The sequence below is a fragment of the Mastomys coucha genome, unplaced genomic scaffold (genome assembly GCF_008632895.1).
Source record: "Mastomys coucha isolate ucsf_1 unplaced genomic scaffold, UCSF_Mcou_1 pScaffold8, whole genome shotgun sequence".
Taxonomy (NCBI): domain Eukaryota; kingdom Metazoa; phylum Chordata; class Mammalia; order Rodentia; family Muridae; genus Mastomys; species Mastomys coucha.
The window spans coordinates 7,327,162-7,340,893 of record NW_022196914.1 but is presented as its reverse complement, the minus strand read 5'-3'; the positions used below and the strand labels follow the sequence as shown (position 1 = coordinate 7,340,893).

At 43.5% G+C, this 13,732-nt stretch overlaps 1 protein-coding gene across 4 annotated transcripts in view; it reads right to left on the bottom strand.

Annotated features, from left to right (window-relative positions):
- Positions 1 to 3,475: 3,475 nt before the first annotated feature.
- Positions 3,476 to 13,732, bottom strand: part of Slc45a2 (solute carrier family 45 member 2) — a 32,641-nt gene continuing 22,384 nt past the window's right edge. For 2 of the 4 annotated variants that reach the window (XM_031359858.1, XM_031359857.1), the window contains 4 exons: positions 11,351 to 11,494; positions 10,143 to 10,266; positions 7,659 to 7,870; positions 3,476 to 4,220 (listed from right to left, as the gene is read on the bottom strand). In XM_031359858.1, coding sequence (XP_031215718.1) covers positions 3,996 to 4,220; positions 7,659 to 7,870; positions 10,143 to 10,266; positions 11,351 to 11,494 — 705 coding nt within the window. In that variant the 3' untranslated portion in view covers positions 3,476 to 3,995. Of the gene's footprint in view, positions 4,221 to 7,658; positions 7,871 to 10,106; positions 10,267 to 11,350; positions 11,495 to 13,732 lie in introns of those variants that run through there. The other 2 variants (XR_004115603.1, XM_031359859.1) reach the window with 2 other exon arrangements.

Sequence of the window (13,732 nt, the reverse complement as noted above, 5' to 3'; positions counted from 1 at the left end):
TATGCTCTTTGGTTGGTGGCTTAGTCTCTGGGAGCTCCCAGGAGTCTGGGTTATTTGACACTGTTGGTCTTCCTATGGGGTTGCCACCCCCTTCAGCTCCCTCAGTCCTTCCCCTAAATCTCCTATAAGGGTCTCTAACCTCAGGTTGGCTGTACTTTTATTCTATCCCCAAGTCTTCAAGCACTGAAACAGTCCTTGGAGTTATGTTTAAGCTTAAGAATTGTGTGGAGCTCTCGGGGCTGGCTCCACATAAGCCTTATAGGGGTGAGTATGAGTAGGGGGAGCAGGAGAGATGGCATGGTCTGTTTCTTTCATCATGCCCACACAGGACCTCTGACAACTGGCTCATCCCTGCCTTGTACTCCAGAGTTCAGAGCAGGTGCTTTCTATGATCGCATTTCTAGTCTGTCAAACTCTCAGTTCAGCACAGATGGAGATGGGAGTGATCAAAACTAGGACAGTGTTGATGATTTTGTATATGCCCCCATAAGAAGATGAGATTATTTAATTTGTGAATTAGCATAGTAACGGAATGCAAGGAGACCTGGTTGAGGGGTGGCAAGTGAATAGTAGTCATGTGGGGAAAAAAGAGACAGCCAGACAGCGTGAACATGGATGATTGAAACAGCAGCACACTTGGATCCCAAAACCCTGGAAAACTAGGATCTGAGGAAAATGAGCTAATGTGCAGAGAAGCCTAAGGTCTCTAGCATCTAATAAGAAAGCTGTATGTCCCCTAGGTGATGACAAAGAATGATGAGGTAATGATGAGCAGCAGACAGGAAGCAGCAGTAACTTTAGCATGAGCCTCCACACCCTTGTTGTATTTTATAGAAAAGAAAGAACCAGGAATATGTTTGGTGGAGACATGGTATGGTAAGGTGGAAGGAGGTGCCTCTGAGGGCCCATGCTGAAGCATCCCTTCCTCCTGAGATACCAGCCATACAATGGATATAGTATGGAATAGAGTTTATTTAGGGCATGGGGAAGGGAGTTGAAGATGGAGTAGAGAAAGGCACAGAGAAAGAGAGAGAGACAACAGAGACAGAGAGATAGAGACAGAGAGAGTAGAGGCTAGCCAGGAACACTTAGAAAGAGAGGGGGAGGGGAATGGGGAGAGAAGAGGCAGAGAGGGAAGAGAGTAAGAGACTAGGAGAATGAGGAGGGGGCAAGCATCCCCTTTTATAGTGAGATGCCTGGCTGTTGTTGCCAGGTAACTGGTGGGCAGAGCCTAGAAGGAATGCTAACATCCCTAGCCTCCACCTACAGTCCACAATTACTGTGTATGCAATAAAGTTGGCCAGAGACACAAGACTCTTCCAGGTCTCTGTTCAGTTATGGCAACAGTGCAGCAGTGGAGAGCAAGCTCTTCGAATAGAAGGGAGATGTTTGGAAGAATTGCAGCAAGAAGATAGATTTCCAGACAGTAGCAAGATGGATAAAGTGCATCAGAGCTAGCAACAGAGACCTAGCAGCTATTAGAGAACACTGAGAGACAGAGAGAGGCAAGGAAGCATGGCACATGGTGGCGAAATGATCCAAGGCTGGTGGTCTTCAGTGCTTCCTCATGGGGCTAGGGAGCCCTGTGTCTCCTACCTTTGCCTCAGCAGAGGAGGTCACATAGCTGGTATCCAGGTTAAACTTTCTTTTCCCTTATAAGGTAGTGTCCAGCACCAGCTGGACTTCATCCTTATGCAAATGAGACATCCCCAGCACCTTGGCCCTAGCCAATGCTGTACACTCACCCCAATAGCACCTACTCATGCCCCAAATGTTTAAATACCCTTTGTTCTTCCCCCTCCCAATTACACATGCTGTCTCACTGAAGCCTGTCCCCTGAGAGTATGCTGTAGTCATGCTCTCTGGACAGATGTCTGATGCCTCTATCCCCCAAACCTTTCCTGCCTTGCTCTGCGTCTCCTCTCAGGATCCTCCCACCAGTGGGTCACACCATTACTTACCAGTAGGGATGCAGGGCTGGGAACAACACTGCCTTGATACATAGGCAGTCTGTCCATGGCCTGCACTTCATCATGAGAAGACTATGGTCAGCTCCCAGCCCACTAGCCAGGCCTCACCCTGCATGAAATGAAATGTCCTGAGCCCATAGACTCTGGAATTCCCACATGGAAACATTCCTTGAGGCTGTTTGAAACACCTTCACAGGTCTCTACTGAGTTCATCTTCCAGAGGCAAAGCATACCACTGAGTCTATGTGCCCTTGGATGTGAGGGGAGGCTGGGAGTGGCTGTTGCATTGGCTGTGGTGCATGGAGCAATACAGGTGGCCCCTGATGCACTAATACTACAAGTGTTATCATGTGCAAGAGTACAGAGGATATCATGTGCACTCTGTTACAGAGTGAAATAGAAAGAGTGATAGAGACCCAGCCTTGGGCCAGACCATTCATCCCACGGCTCTGATCTCAGGAAGTGTTGGGTGTGGCCCTGTGCCTTTTACACAAATGAAAAATGAATAAAGGAGGACACAGAGCCCTTTGAAGAACAACCTGCTCATGCCTCGCTTTCTCCAGAGTGCTAATGCAAAGTGAACTGACAGAGCACATCCATTCTATAGTACATGGGGCAAACAAAAGCTATATCCCAACTCCCAATCAATCCCAACTCCCAAACAGTCACACCGGGAGAAGCAGCTCCTTGCCCTTCTCCAATCCCCTTCTACCAGGAAAAGATTTAGTCAGTTAGAAACCTATCAGGAGCAATGACTCTACCAGACTCTAGGATGAAAGAGGAAACATGTAGCTTTATCTTTCACATCTGAAGGCACAAGGACAAATTTCCTTTCTGGGTGAGTCAGGCACATCTGGAGTTATACAGATGGCACTTAACCAAGCCTGCAAAAAACTTAAGGAGAGGGGGCTGGTGATCAGGTTTGCCAGCAATGACCATGACATTCCTTTGAGCCCTGAGCATGTAGGCCACCTGCCTATGCTTGCTCTCCACAGGAAGCTGAAGAGCCTAACTCTTCAAACTTATGTCTTGTGTAGCTTCCGTGAGGTACCTAATGGCTCTTTGCTTCAGTTTGCTCATCTAAAAGTGAAGACCAGCTGTAGCGTCCATTGTCAAAATTGCCATATGAATGAGGGTTAAAATATGGCAGTAAAGGGAAGCACTTCACAGTCGTCGCAATGCTAAGAATGGAATTCATCATACCAGTGCACACACAACCATGCATGGTTCGGGATGCTAAATACTTCGCCTCTGAGTTCCAGAAGTTCAAAATTAGCCAGGCTCTAAAGCTCATTGCTGGTTTTCCTATTAAGTGCTGTGGTCTCTCAGCATGGGCTCAGTACAATCTCTTCCAGCTGGTAAAAATTCCCCACATGGGAGCCCACTGAAGGTTTTAGTTAACGCGAATGTGATTTTTTTTTGGAGGTGAGATAGAATATCAGAGGAGAAACCCCAGAATTGCTTCTTGAAAGTGTCAATTTCAGAGCATGAAGTGAAGGCACAGACCCAAGGAAAGTATGTTTACTGCACTGGTGAAATGAATAAACACTTTTAAGTTGTAACGCTTTCAGAAGGAGGCCTCCAGCGCAGGCTTGTTCAGAATGTCATACATTAATGGGAATTAATTATGAGCAAATAAAATCTGAATACATCAACATGATAAAAGAAACAGCCATATTTTAAGTACTTCTGAATTTGAGGAAATGTGTGATTTCCCAATGGTATACGAATTGCTTTTTAAAAATTACATTATAAGCATTACAGGTAGGATGCATTTGCTCCTCAGATGTTAGGAAGGCTTGAAATTCTCTTGAGAAGCAGAACTTGACTCTCCCATCTCTGCATTGAGGGGCAGGAAGGAAGCTGCAGGGGAGCAGGCAATCCCACACCTTCCCCACCTGTACATGCAAGGCACAGTGCCAACATGAGGCTTACAGTCCCCAACGCTGAAGAGTCCAAGGAGAGAGCGGTTTCTTGCCATGGGCTTCTTTTGTCTGAGGTTTGAGACCATGTCTCTTTAGGAACCTAATCTACATATCTAACGAAGAGCGCCACAAAGCAGCAGCCTATCAGTGCCACAGCAGAGGCCGTGATCACGACAACGATGACGCTCCCAGCCATGTTGACCAGGAAGCCTAGGCCACCTCCAACCAAGATCTGAGCCAGCTGTACCATGCAGGTGAGGGCAGCACAGTCCACACCTTTGCCTCGCCCGTGGTTGTCAGGGCCTCCTGCGACTTCCTGCTGCTTCTACAAGGGAAACACAGAAAGAGCCATTGGTCTGCGGGCCAACAGCCCAATGGTAAATAATCCCTGGGCTTCATAGGATCCTGGTAGGAACTATTTGACTCCACTCTCACAGCTCAAGAAAGCCTTTGTGTAAGAACAAACTGCATTCTAATGCAGCCTCAAGCACACGGGTGTTAGGATTTTTGCTTTTAGGCATCCTCAAACAGCATCCTTCTTTAAACCTCTTTTCAATCTTTTGCAAACTTAAAAGGGATTCTTATCTTATACAGGGATTCTTATCTTATACACTGTTGAACAGCAAGCAGCAGGCTGTCTTTGACCAGTCGGCCACAGTTTGCTAATTCCTAATTGAGGGACTCAGGGAACGCCATTGATGCTGTTTTCCTTGTATGCCAGGAAGCCTTTTCCTCCACCTTTAGTGAGTATATGGCTTAAACATTACTATCATCGAAATTCTCTTTGTAAGAAGTAAATAAATACAATGTTACAGAAACTCAAAAAAGCATCAGTCCCTGGTGTTAAAAAAGGCAAACATTTTGAAAAGGATGCTAAGTTACTTTTAAACATAGGAAAAGCGAAAGTTCCATGGTTATTCTGTTAATATGCAAACACTTGATAGATATTTAATATTTCCCAGTTGGCTCGCATTGCCATTTGCTGTCTCTTACATGCTAGGCATTGGCAAGGCAATTTTGCAATTAGGACCTTATTTCGTTATTAGCACACACTTAGGGGCCAGTATAGCTGTCCCTGTCCCCAGGACAGCAGTAACACTAGCTGTCCTATTTGGAGTCCTGTGAGCCATTAAGTAGGCGCTGTGCTGAGCACAGTCTACATCCCTTCATGTTTCCTTTGCCCTCCGGCCTGGGGAGTGAGTGTTGTTCTTGTCAACCTCAGAAGGATGGCTGGCTGGGTGATCATTCTCTCTCCTCCTAAGTAAAATAAGCATCTGGGAGGAAGAGGAAATAAAAACTTTTCAATAAAAATTGGGGAAATATGAAGACACGCATTCATGTTTGCTTGATTTTCAATAAAAAAAAAACACTGAAAAGATAAAATTTAAAAATTTTGCAAGATAGCCTGCTTAGGGCAGAGTATAGACAGATGAAATATGGGGGGATCAATCTCATGAAATACTTGTGTATATTGTTATTAAAGAACCTCATGAGACTATAACCTCTTGGGAAAGTGAACTCATTTTAAGTGCTACTTAATGACTAAATAAATGACACGATCAGTGTCACGAAGCTTCAAGGAAGCTGGGGAGGCAGAATTTCAGGCTAGTTTCCTTTAAGTTCAAACTTGTTTGTTTGATTTTTGGTTTTTGGTTTTTTTTCTCTGTGTTGGATCCAAAGAAAATGTCAAATTCTGCAACTAGATTAGGATCTTGTAAAACTGGGTCCCCTCTACTGAAGGAGCCATTTCGCTTATCACTGTCAGAAGGCATAAATGACTATCTGTGGTGTCTATTAGCTCACCTCCTCCACTGCCCTAAACTCCTCCAGCTAATGGGCTTCCCTCCCCTCAGGTACTCACTCTTCATAGAGCCCTGCCATCTCGGCCGGCCGTGCTCACTCTTTTACTTGCTCCCTCTCTGTCTGCCTCTCTGTCTCCCTCCTCTCCCTTTCTGTGCTCTCCTTTGCACAGTCTACTACTTTCTCTCTCTGCTCTGGTCTCTTCTAGATGCCTCTGGCTGTGCTCCTTCTCATTTCTACAATAAAACCCTCCCCTTACCCATGTCATGTTCTGGTCATGTCATCAGTTTATACAATCAAACCCTCCCCTTACCCATGTCATGTTCTGGTCATGTCATCAGTTTATACATCTTGATGCCAGTAACTCTTTCCAAAGGGGGAGGCTTTTCTGGTGACTAACAGCCCCTCCCCAGGAGGCATTGCAACTTTTACTATAGGATAAGGACAGGCACTACTCTTGCTTGCAAGGTCTTAACTCCTGCTGCAGCTCTGCCTTGCTGCATGTACCAGATCGAATGGTGCAAACAGAAGCTGAAATTAAGACACACTGACATGTCCTTGGGGTCACACCGACTTGCACTTGCAGGCTGGGATGGATTGAACTCGTGGTTCCCACTTACATTTTTCATCATTGCTTCATTTAAGGGAGCAGAAGTCAGATTGCACAGAGAAACTGTTGTACGTTTTTATCAGAAGAGGCAACCACTCTAGAACAAAACTATCCACACTTCTCACTGTCAGGTCCAAGGGAAATTCTAAAAAACTCCTAAAGGCAGTGCACATGTCCAAAAATGGCAGTCTACACCCAGCTCAGGCTGGACTCCAAAAGGATTTCTGGTGGTTAGATAAAAGCCAGCATTCCTCTGGAACTTATGAAATGAGTTATCCTCAGCCAGAAGGAGTCATTTCCCTTTTCTCTGGCATAAGGGACATATGGCTCTCCATTAACATATACATGTGTGTGTGTGTGTGTGTGTGTGTGTGTTTGTATCAAAGCCCCCCCTGGCTCCCCACACACATACACCTGTCTCTACCCCAAACTCCTAGGCCTGCCCCAGCTCATGGGCTTCCCTCCTGCCAGCTACTCATTCTTCTTATAACTCTCTTCTTTTCTCTTCTCCTCTCCTCTCCTCTCCTCTCCTCTCCTCCCCTCTCCTCCTCTCCTCTCCCCTCCCCTGCTCCTTCCCTTCCCTTCCCTTCTCTTCCTAACCTTTCCCTTCCCTTCAAACCCCCCCCCCTTGCTATTCTCTGTTTTCCTCCTCCTTCCCCAGCCTCGGCTCGGCCATATCCATTTTGGCTGTTTTGTTTTGTTTTTCCCTTTCTGCTTTGAACTCTTCCAAATGATTTTGAATATTTTCTCTCTCCTACACACACACACACACACACACACACACACACACACACACACACACCCTTCTTAATGATAGAGTGACTATTTCAGTGGTTTCTTTACTCCTCAAATACATTCACGAGGACCACTTAAGATCCTACCTTGTAGTCTGAATCCCAAGTCATAGGTGGACAGCAGCTGTATCCAGGAACCACATTAAGAGTCAAGTCACAGCTCCAGACTGTAACCCCAAGAAATGCCACCATGTTTCCATGTATCTTAGAACAGAGATGGCATCACTGTGGGCATCTACAAATACTGGAGTGAAGTTGAAAGCCCCATAGGATGGTGGCAGAAGACATTGGGCCTCTTTCCTTTGTCTCAGTCTGATCAAGGACTCATTTCTCATCATTAGTGAGCCTACCTACTTTAATCAGATATTTGAGGTCACTATCATTGTCCTAAAATTCAAAAGGTGAATTGGAATTCACAGTAAAGAGAGAAGAACTCCCCTAGCTTTGTAGTCATGTCTGCATGGTTATAATTGGATAAGGATTATATAAGGATATAAGCATCCTTCTGCCAAATTCCTTCCTTCCCCCATCCTTCAGGTAAATTCCCTTTGTCACCCACCTCTTTCTCCTCCTCACGGTGGTACTCAGCAATGAGGTTAAAGGGCACGGTGTACAATGTGCTGGACATTACACCAAACATAGAACAGAGGACCAGGGTAGAGTACACATTTGGAAAGAGTCCTATGAATCCTGTTCCCAGGCCAAAGAGCAAATATCCCATGAAATAAAGGCCCTTTAATCCAATGTAGGAGACCATAGCTTTCTGAAAGTCTGTAGAGAGAATAAAGGGGAAAAATTACAGCTGGCAGTGCCTCACAATATCTAATAACTTCAGTTAATCCTTTCTTTTGAAGATGCACTTTTCTTTTTTAGACGATTCCTTTGATACTGAGTCAGGAACAAAACACTTCCTTATCTGTGTGCCAGAAACAGCTGGCTTTGGGGACCAGCTTTAAATCCTTTGCATAAAAGACAGCATGAAATTGCCTTGCTGGCTTTACCGTTCATAGAGGAGAATAAGGTACTGTTTAGCAGCCAGCTAAATATCAAGAGAACATAAAAAGAAGATGCAGAAAAGCAAACCTTGGTGATGGAACCCAGGGATGAAAGACATACAAGAAGAGTCATGTTCATTCTGACCTCTCTAAAGGTCTGGCCCAAGAGTGCCCAATGGACAGTATATGCTTATCCTAATCCCACTTCCCAAAGTTAGGTTAGGGATATTAAAATAGCCAAGCTTACCAGAATGATCCAAGTCATTATTAGCTTCTTAACCCTAACCCGAAGGCAGTCTGTCTGTCCAGGTAAAAAAGATTTGAGGTTCTCTGCAGATATTTCCCTGTCTTGTCAATTCTACAAAAGCTGTGAAGGAGATCCCACACTTCCCCACCATTGACTCCTCCACTGAGACAAGTCTCTTAATTGCTTATCATCTCAGCCTCCTTACCTAAAAAGTAGGAATAAAATATAGTCCTTTGTAGTGGAGGCTGTTAGTCAGAATCAAATGTGGCAAAACATATGAAAAATCACCCATCCCAATATTGGGCACATAGACGATCTCCAGTTAGTGTGCCTACTGCTATTTTACTGACTTCAGGGAGGGACAAAGACAGTTAACTTTGACCTTGCTTCTACTCTTAGCATATATTTATACATACAAATATAAGGAAAGAGTTATCTCCTCTACTTTAGCCTATTGGATCATGTGAATGAGAGGATAAATGGTACATGCTTGAGACGTGCCTATTGAGAATGAAATATTGCTTAGCCGCTAGAATTATTATCGGACTGATATGTCACAGACAAGGAATAAAATCTGTATTGTGTTTGAATCAATTATGAAACCAAACACTGTCTCAGGTCACTGGATGGAAGACAAGCTGTTGAAATGACAAGCAGACAACATCACTTCCCTTTTGAAATGCATTCCATGTCTGGAATGCTGCTGCTAAAGTTGGAGAATGGGAGAAGTGCAGAGCTAGGTCAAATTCATAACAATCCTTGACAAGCTTCTTCGTTTCATGCTTTATATGTATGCAGAACTTTCAGTCTAAGGTGTCTTGCTGCTCAAAAGATATCATCAATACATAGCTCTTATTCAGGTGTGTAGGTAAGCCAATGAGAGGCAAGGAAAGAAAAGGAGAGATTTGGACACATCTATATCAACCATATAAAGGCTGAAAGTGCTTTGTTCATGAAGAGAAGTCAATACATTTCAAAGACTAAATTTGTTGCTTCTGCTGCCCATGACACCCAGAGTTGGCCGCACCCTCGGCAGGGCTGTCTATGTGGTAGGAAGAAATTACTGAGTTGAATTTTAGGCATGAATACTAGCATAGGATAGGGAGGTCAGCTCTATCTCAGTATCCAGAATTATTGTAGTAACTGCTAGAAGGCTGTTTCTTGACTGTGTAGATGGAGTTCTCTATGACTACTCCCCACCAGGGCATCCAGGTTGCCCTGTGGCACTCTATGTAGCTGGAGATGCTGCTAGATCTTCACCTGATGCTGTGTGATGAATTGAGAACAAAGAGTAACAATATGCCCTGAGGTGAAGTAAATGGTGGCTTCTGCCAAGGGTGGGTGGAGAAGTAGGAGGAATACTTTAATAACATTGTAAAGGAAGCACAATTTAAGGCAGCTATGGGAGGAACTGGGAATCATCTACAAATGTGCTAAATCATCTATGAAATCTACAAGATACCTATGAAATGATCTTGCTCCAGCATAACAGGAAGCTGCTGGGCTCCACATCTCATCCATCCAATATTTCACTATCTTATTCACAAAATTCCTTTTTATTTTCTAGATACTGTTTCCTAGAAACCCACTGGTTGCAAGCACAATTCAAAGGAAATGACTCTTAGAACTGACTATGAAAAATGACACTTTGTGTAATCTTCTCTAAAGGAATAGTTTTTCCTGATCCGCTGAAAATGATCAAGGATCAAATCTTTGAAAGAGAAGGAAATAGATTGTGAGGTATAACATCTGGGTCCTGCTGCTAGCTGTTTGAAGATGGCCTTGGGAGAAGAATACTTACATGAATAAACTGAAGAAAACACAGAGTTGATGCACAAGCCCCAACATCCAACCTCAACTCCCCTTTCATAGATGAGAAACTCTGTGGAGTTGTGTGCACCGTAGGGATCCCCATGGTATACGATCTGAAAGAGAGGTTCAGGTGATTGTGTAACTAGTGCAGTGAGATGGGCAGCTCTTCTTATGCTTCTCTACCCTTGGGGGAAGGGGGTGCTTCCTAGGACCCAGAGTTCAAGCAGACAGCACTGGCACTCTCCTTTCATCTACCAAACCTCCATCAAGAGCCTTCATCAAATACAGTATCTATGCATCTGTAGCAGGACTTTTGGCTACTTTATGGGTTCCTTTCCCTACCACCCTTCTCTACCCTTATTCCACCCTTCCAACCTGCCTACACTAGGTAGGAGAGAAAGAATGGAGCACTGAGTTCCTTGGGGAAAGTTTGATTTTCTCTATCAGGATATTCAGTTTCTTTTTCTCCTCTCTTTGTGCATGGCCACTTGACAAATCACAATAATAGCAACCAGTAACCAGAAACTACCAGCAGCAGCGGGAGCAGCCGTGGCCACAGCTGCTCTTGGTGCTCTTTATTTGCCCTAAGAAGAATCCCCAGAATTCTAACCTTCCAGAAACTATCTGCACCTGGCAAAAATCACACCCCTGCTAGAGCACAAGGCAAATCATAGTCAATTGCCGTGGACAATCTGAAGCAGCTCCATATCCCACACCTGGGATTAAAACAGAACCATATTCCCATAACATTTCTGTGCTTTTGAAAGAAACCTAAATTCTCACTTCTTACATCAAACATAAATAACACTTCTCTGGAGCAATGTTAATGGTCCCTCTGTCAAGATAACACCTGGCCCCAAATGACTTAGTACCATTCTCTGGTACAGCTAACAGACTTCCAACTCACCTGTTCCCACTTAGAAATCTCTCTTGCCCTGTCTTATCTCTGAAATTCACCCTCAAGACCAGGCTGCATAGCCCTTTAATGAAGCTTCCCTACAGCTCTGCAACTCAACACCTACTCTTATCTATTTACTGCATTTGATCGAGTAGTGGTAGATCTCACAGTATTTCGTTTTAAAGGGTATAGCAGCGTACTTCTAGAGCTGTAACTGTAAACCAGTTTCTTTGCTATACTTACTGCAAAGGCCAGACAAGAGAATCTCTGATGAGTGTGTGGACAAAGACATTTGTTACCTGTCCCATGAAATCTGTGAAGAAAAGCATGTTTGACAGGAAGGCAGTCCATCCAATGAGGTGGCTGATGCAAAGGCATCGATAATGGGAAGGCATGTTCACTAATGCCCGAAGAAGTGACTTCATCGACATTGTCCTCTGCCTCTGGCAAAAGAACATAGGTGTTCAGTGTAGATGTGCAGCCACCACAGAGTCAGAGCAGCAGCCATACTACATCTCTGTCACTTGTCTATCAGCTGTCATATGACATCACACATTGGTTTTCAAGGGACAAATTCATTGATATTGTGCTGTTTAAATGACTGGCTACTTAGCAGTGACAGGCCCATAAGTAACTTTTATCACCTAAGGTTGGAGAGATTTGGAGTGGAGCTACACTCAGCCCAAGATGTTAGAAACAGCTAGCACTCTGTCTTTAAATCTTCTATAAGAGGTCAAAGCTCACAGATCTAAACAATCTGTTAGATAATTATTATTCTTAGATCATGGTAGGCTCATTCAAGATGGAGTTCAGGATCTCTTGTTTTGATGGAACCCAGGCTTATGTTTTGTTACATGTAGAGAGGAATCTGGAAAATATAATTAAGGTTCCTAGTTAGTGGACCTTGAAAAAATTAATAGGGAGATTACTTGGTTAATACTAGTTGAATCACACAAGCCCCTTAGAAAGCAGAAGTGTTCTTCCAGCAGAGAACAGAAGCAGAATTCAGAGCAACTTAAGCTTGGGGGGGCCGCTGCCTTTGGAAACAGAAGAGTCATGTGGGAAAGGAACTGGGAGTGGTCCTTCAATGCTTAAGCCTCTCCTGGACAGTAATCCACAAGAAAACAGGAACCTCACTCTTATACCACAAGGATCTGGACTTTGCCAATGACCTGAATGAGCTTGAAGACAGGTTCTGTCCAACTGGACCCCAGGTGAGAATACTGCAATCTGACATCATGATTGTAGTGATGTAGGACCCAGAGCCGAGAGCCCACTGTAGTCCACCAACACTTCTGACTGCTACAAATGTGTGATGACTGATGGATGTTGTTGTAAGATGCTACATTTGTAGTATGTTTTAGGACACTAACACAGATTACTGATCAACTCCCTGACCTTAAGCTAGGTGCCTGCTCTCTAGTAACTTCCCCGGCTGTTGTCAAGTATGGACATAAGTGAGCTTTGCATTGAATTAAAGATGTGAAGAGTGCAAATGGACACATATAAAATATGAATACTCATCGTCCAGATTCTTCACTTTAGATTCATACATTAACATTCAGAAGCTTCAAATTGTTGGTTGTTGTTGTTGTTGTTGTTATGTTTCAGTAAGCTTTAGAGAGCTAGAATTTTTAAAATAAATATCCACAAAGCTGAAAACATAGAAAGTCTTTAGCATCTTGTCATGTAAGAGAAGAAACCTTGGAACATTAAACAGTCAGCCCGCCTAAGAACAATGGAAACATGAATGCCATCTGAGGTGGTTGATGGCTCTTTCTTCTTGGAGGTTTTAAAATTCTGAGTCTTGGCATAAGGAAATTGAGACCTAATTAGTAGAATTTTCAGACAGTATCCTGAGATTGTCTGTTTTCACTATAACATCATTTTATAACTTAAAGCTATCCAATTTTTTTCTTCTTTGATGAAGAAATTCGATTTAACAATTTTAGGTTCATCCCATAATTGATACTTTCAGTTTCATCGTCTTTGTTTCTGTTTTCTGTTTTGAGACCGATCTTTATGTAGCTCAGGCTGGCCTTGAATGTGCCACATAGCCAAGGATGACCTTCTTGAGCTCCCAGTCTTCCTGCCTTTCCCTCCATAGTGCTGGGATCACAGACAGGCATCATCATACCCAGCTAACTTTATCCAGCTTGCGGTATTTGACCCACGGATGGTGAATATATTAATGTTCTTAAACTTAATTGGTATCAAAATATGTGCATTCTCTTCTCTTATAGTTAGGTAAAATGTTAATATTCTGCATGCAGAATACAATACCTAAAAATAAAAGGTGATTGCAACAACTGTGTGAAATTACTTCTAGGAAAATGTAGATACTGTCCAGGGAATGGCAGCTAATTTTCTTGCTTCAAACTAAGAGCTTTCTCTGCATTTTTATTCTCCTTCCCACAAAACTGCACACTCAGGAACATAAACCTGGCAAGCAGGAATTCTGCCTAACTGCATATATTAATGAATCCTCTGCCTTCTACATTATTTTCAGCCTGCTTCATTGTTAACCCAATGTCTCTTCCCTTCCAAAACAATAAATGTGAGCCTTCAAATTGAGCTTAGTATTTCTGTAAAAGATGGGAATATAAATATTCAGCATTTTAACTGAGAATGAAAATTCATGTGGCATCTTACCCCTGACTCATCAGTTCCCTGGCAGAACT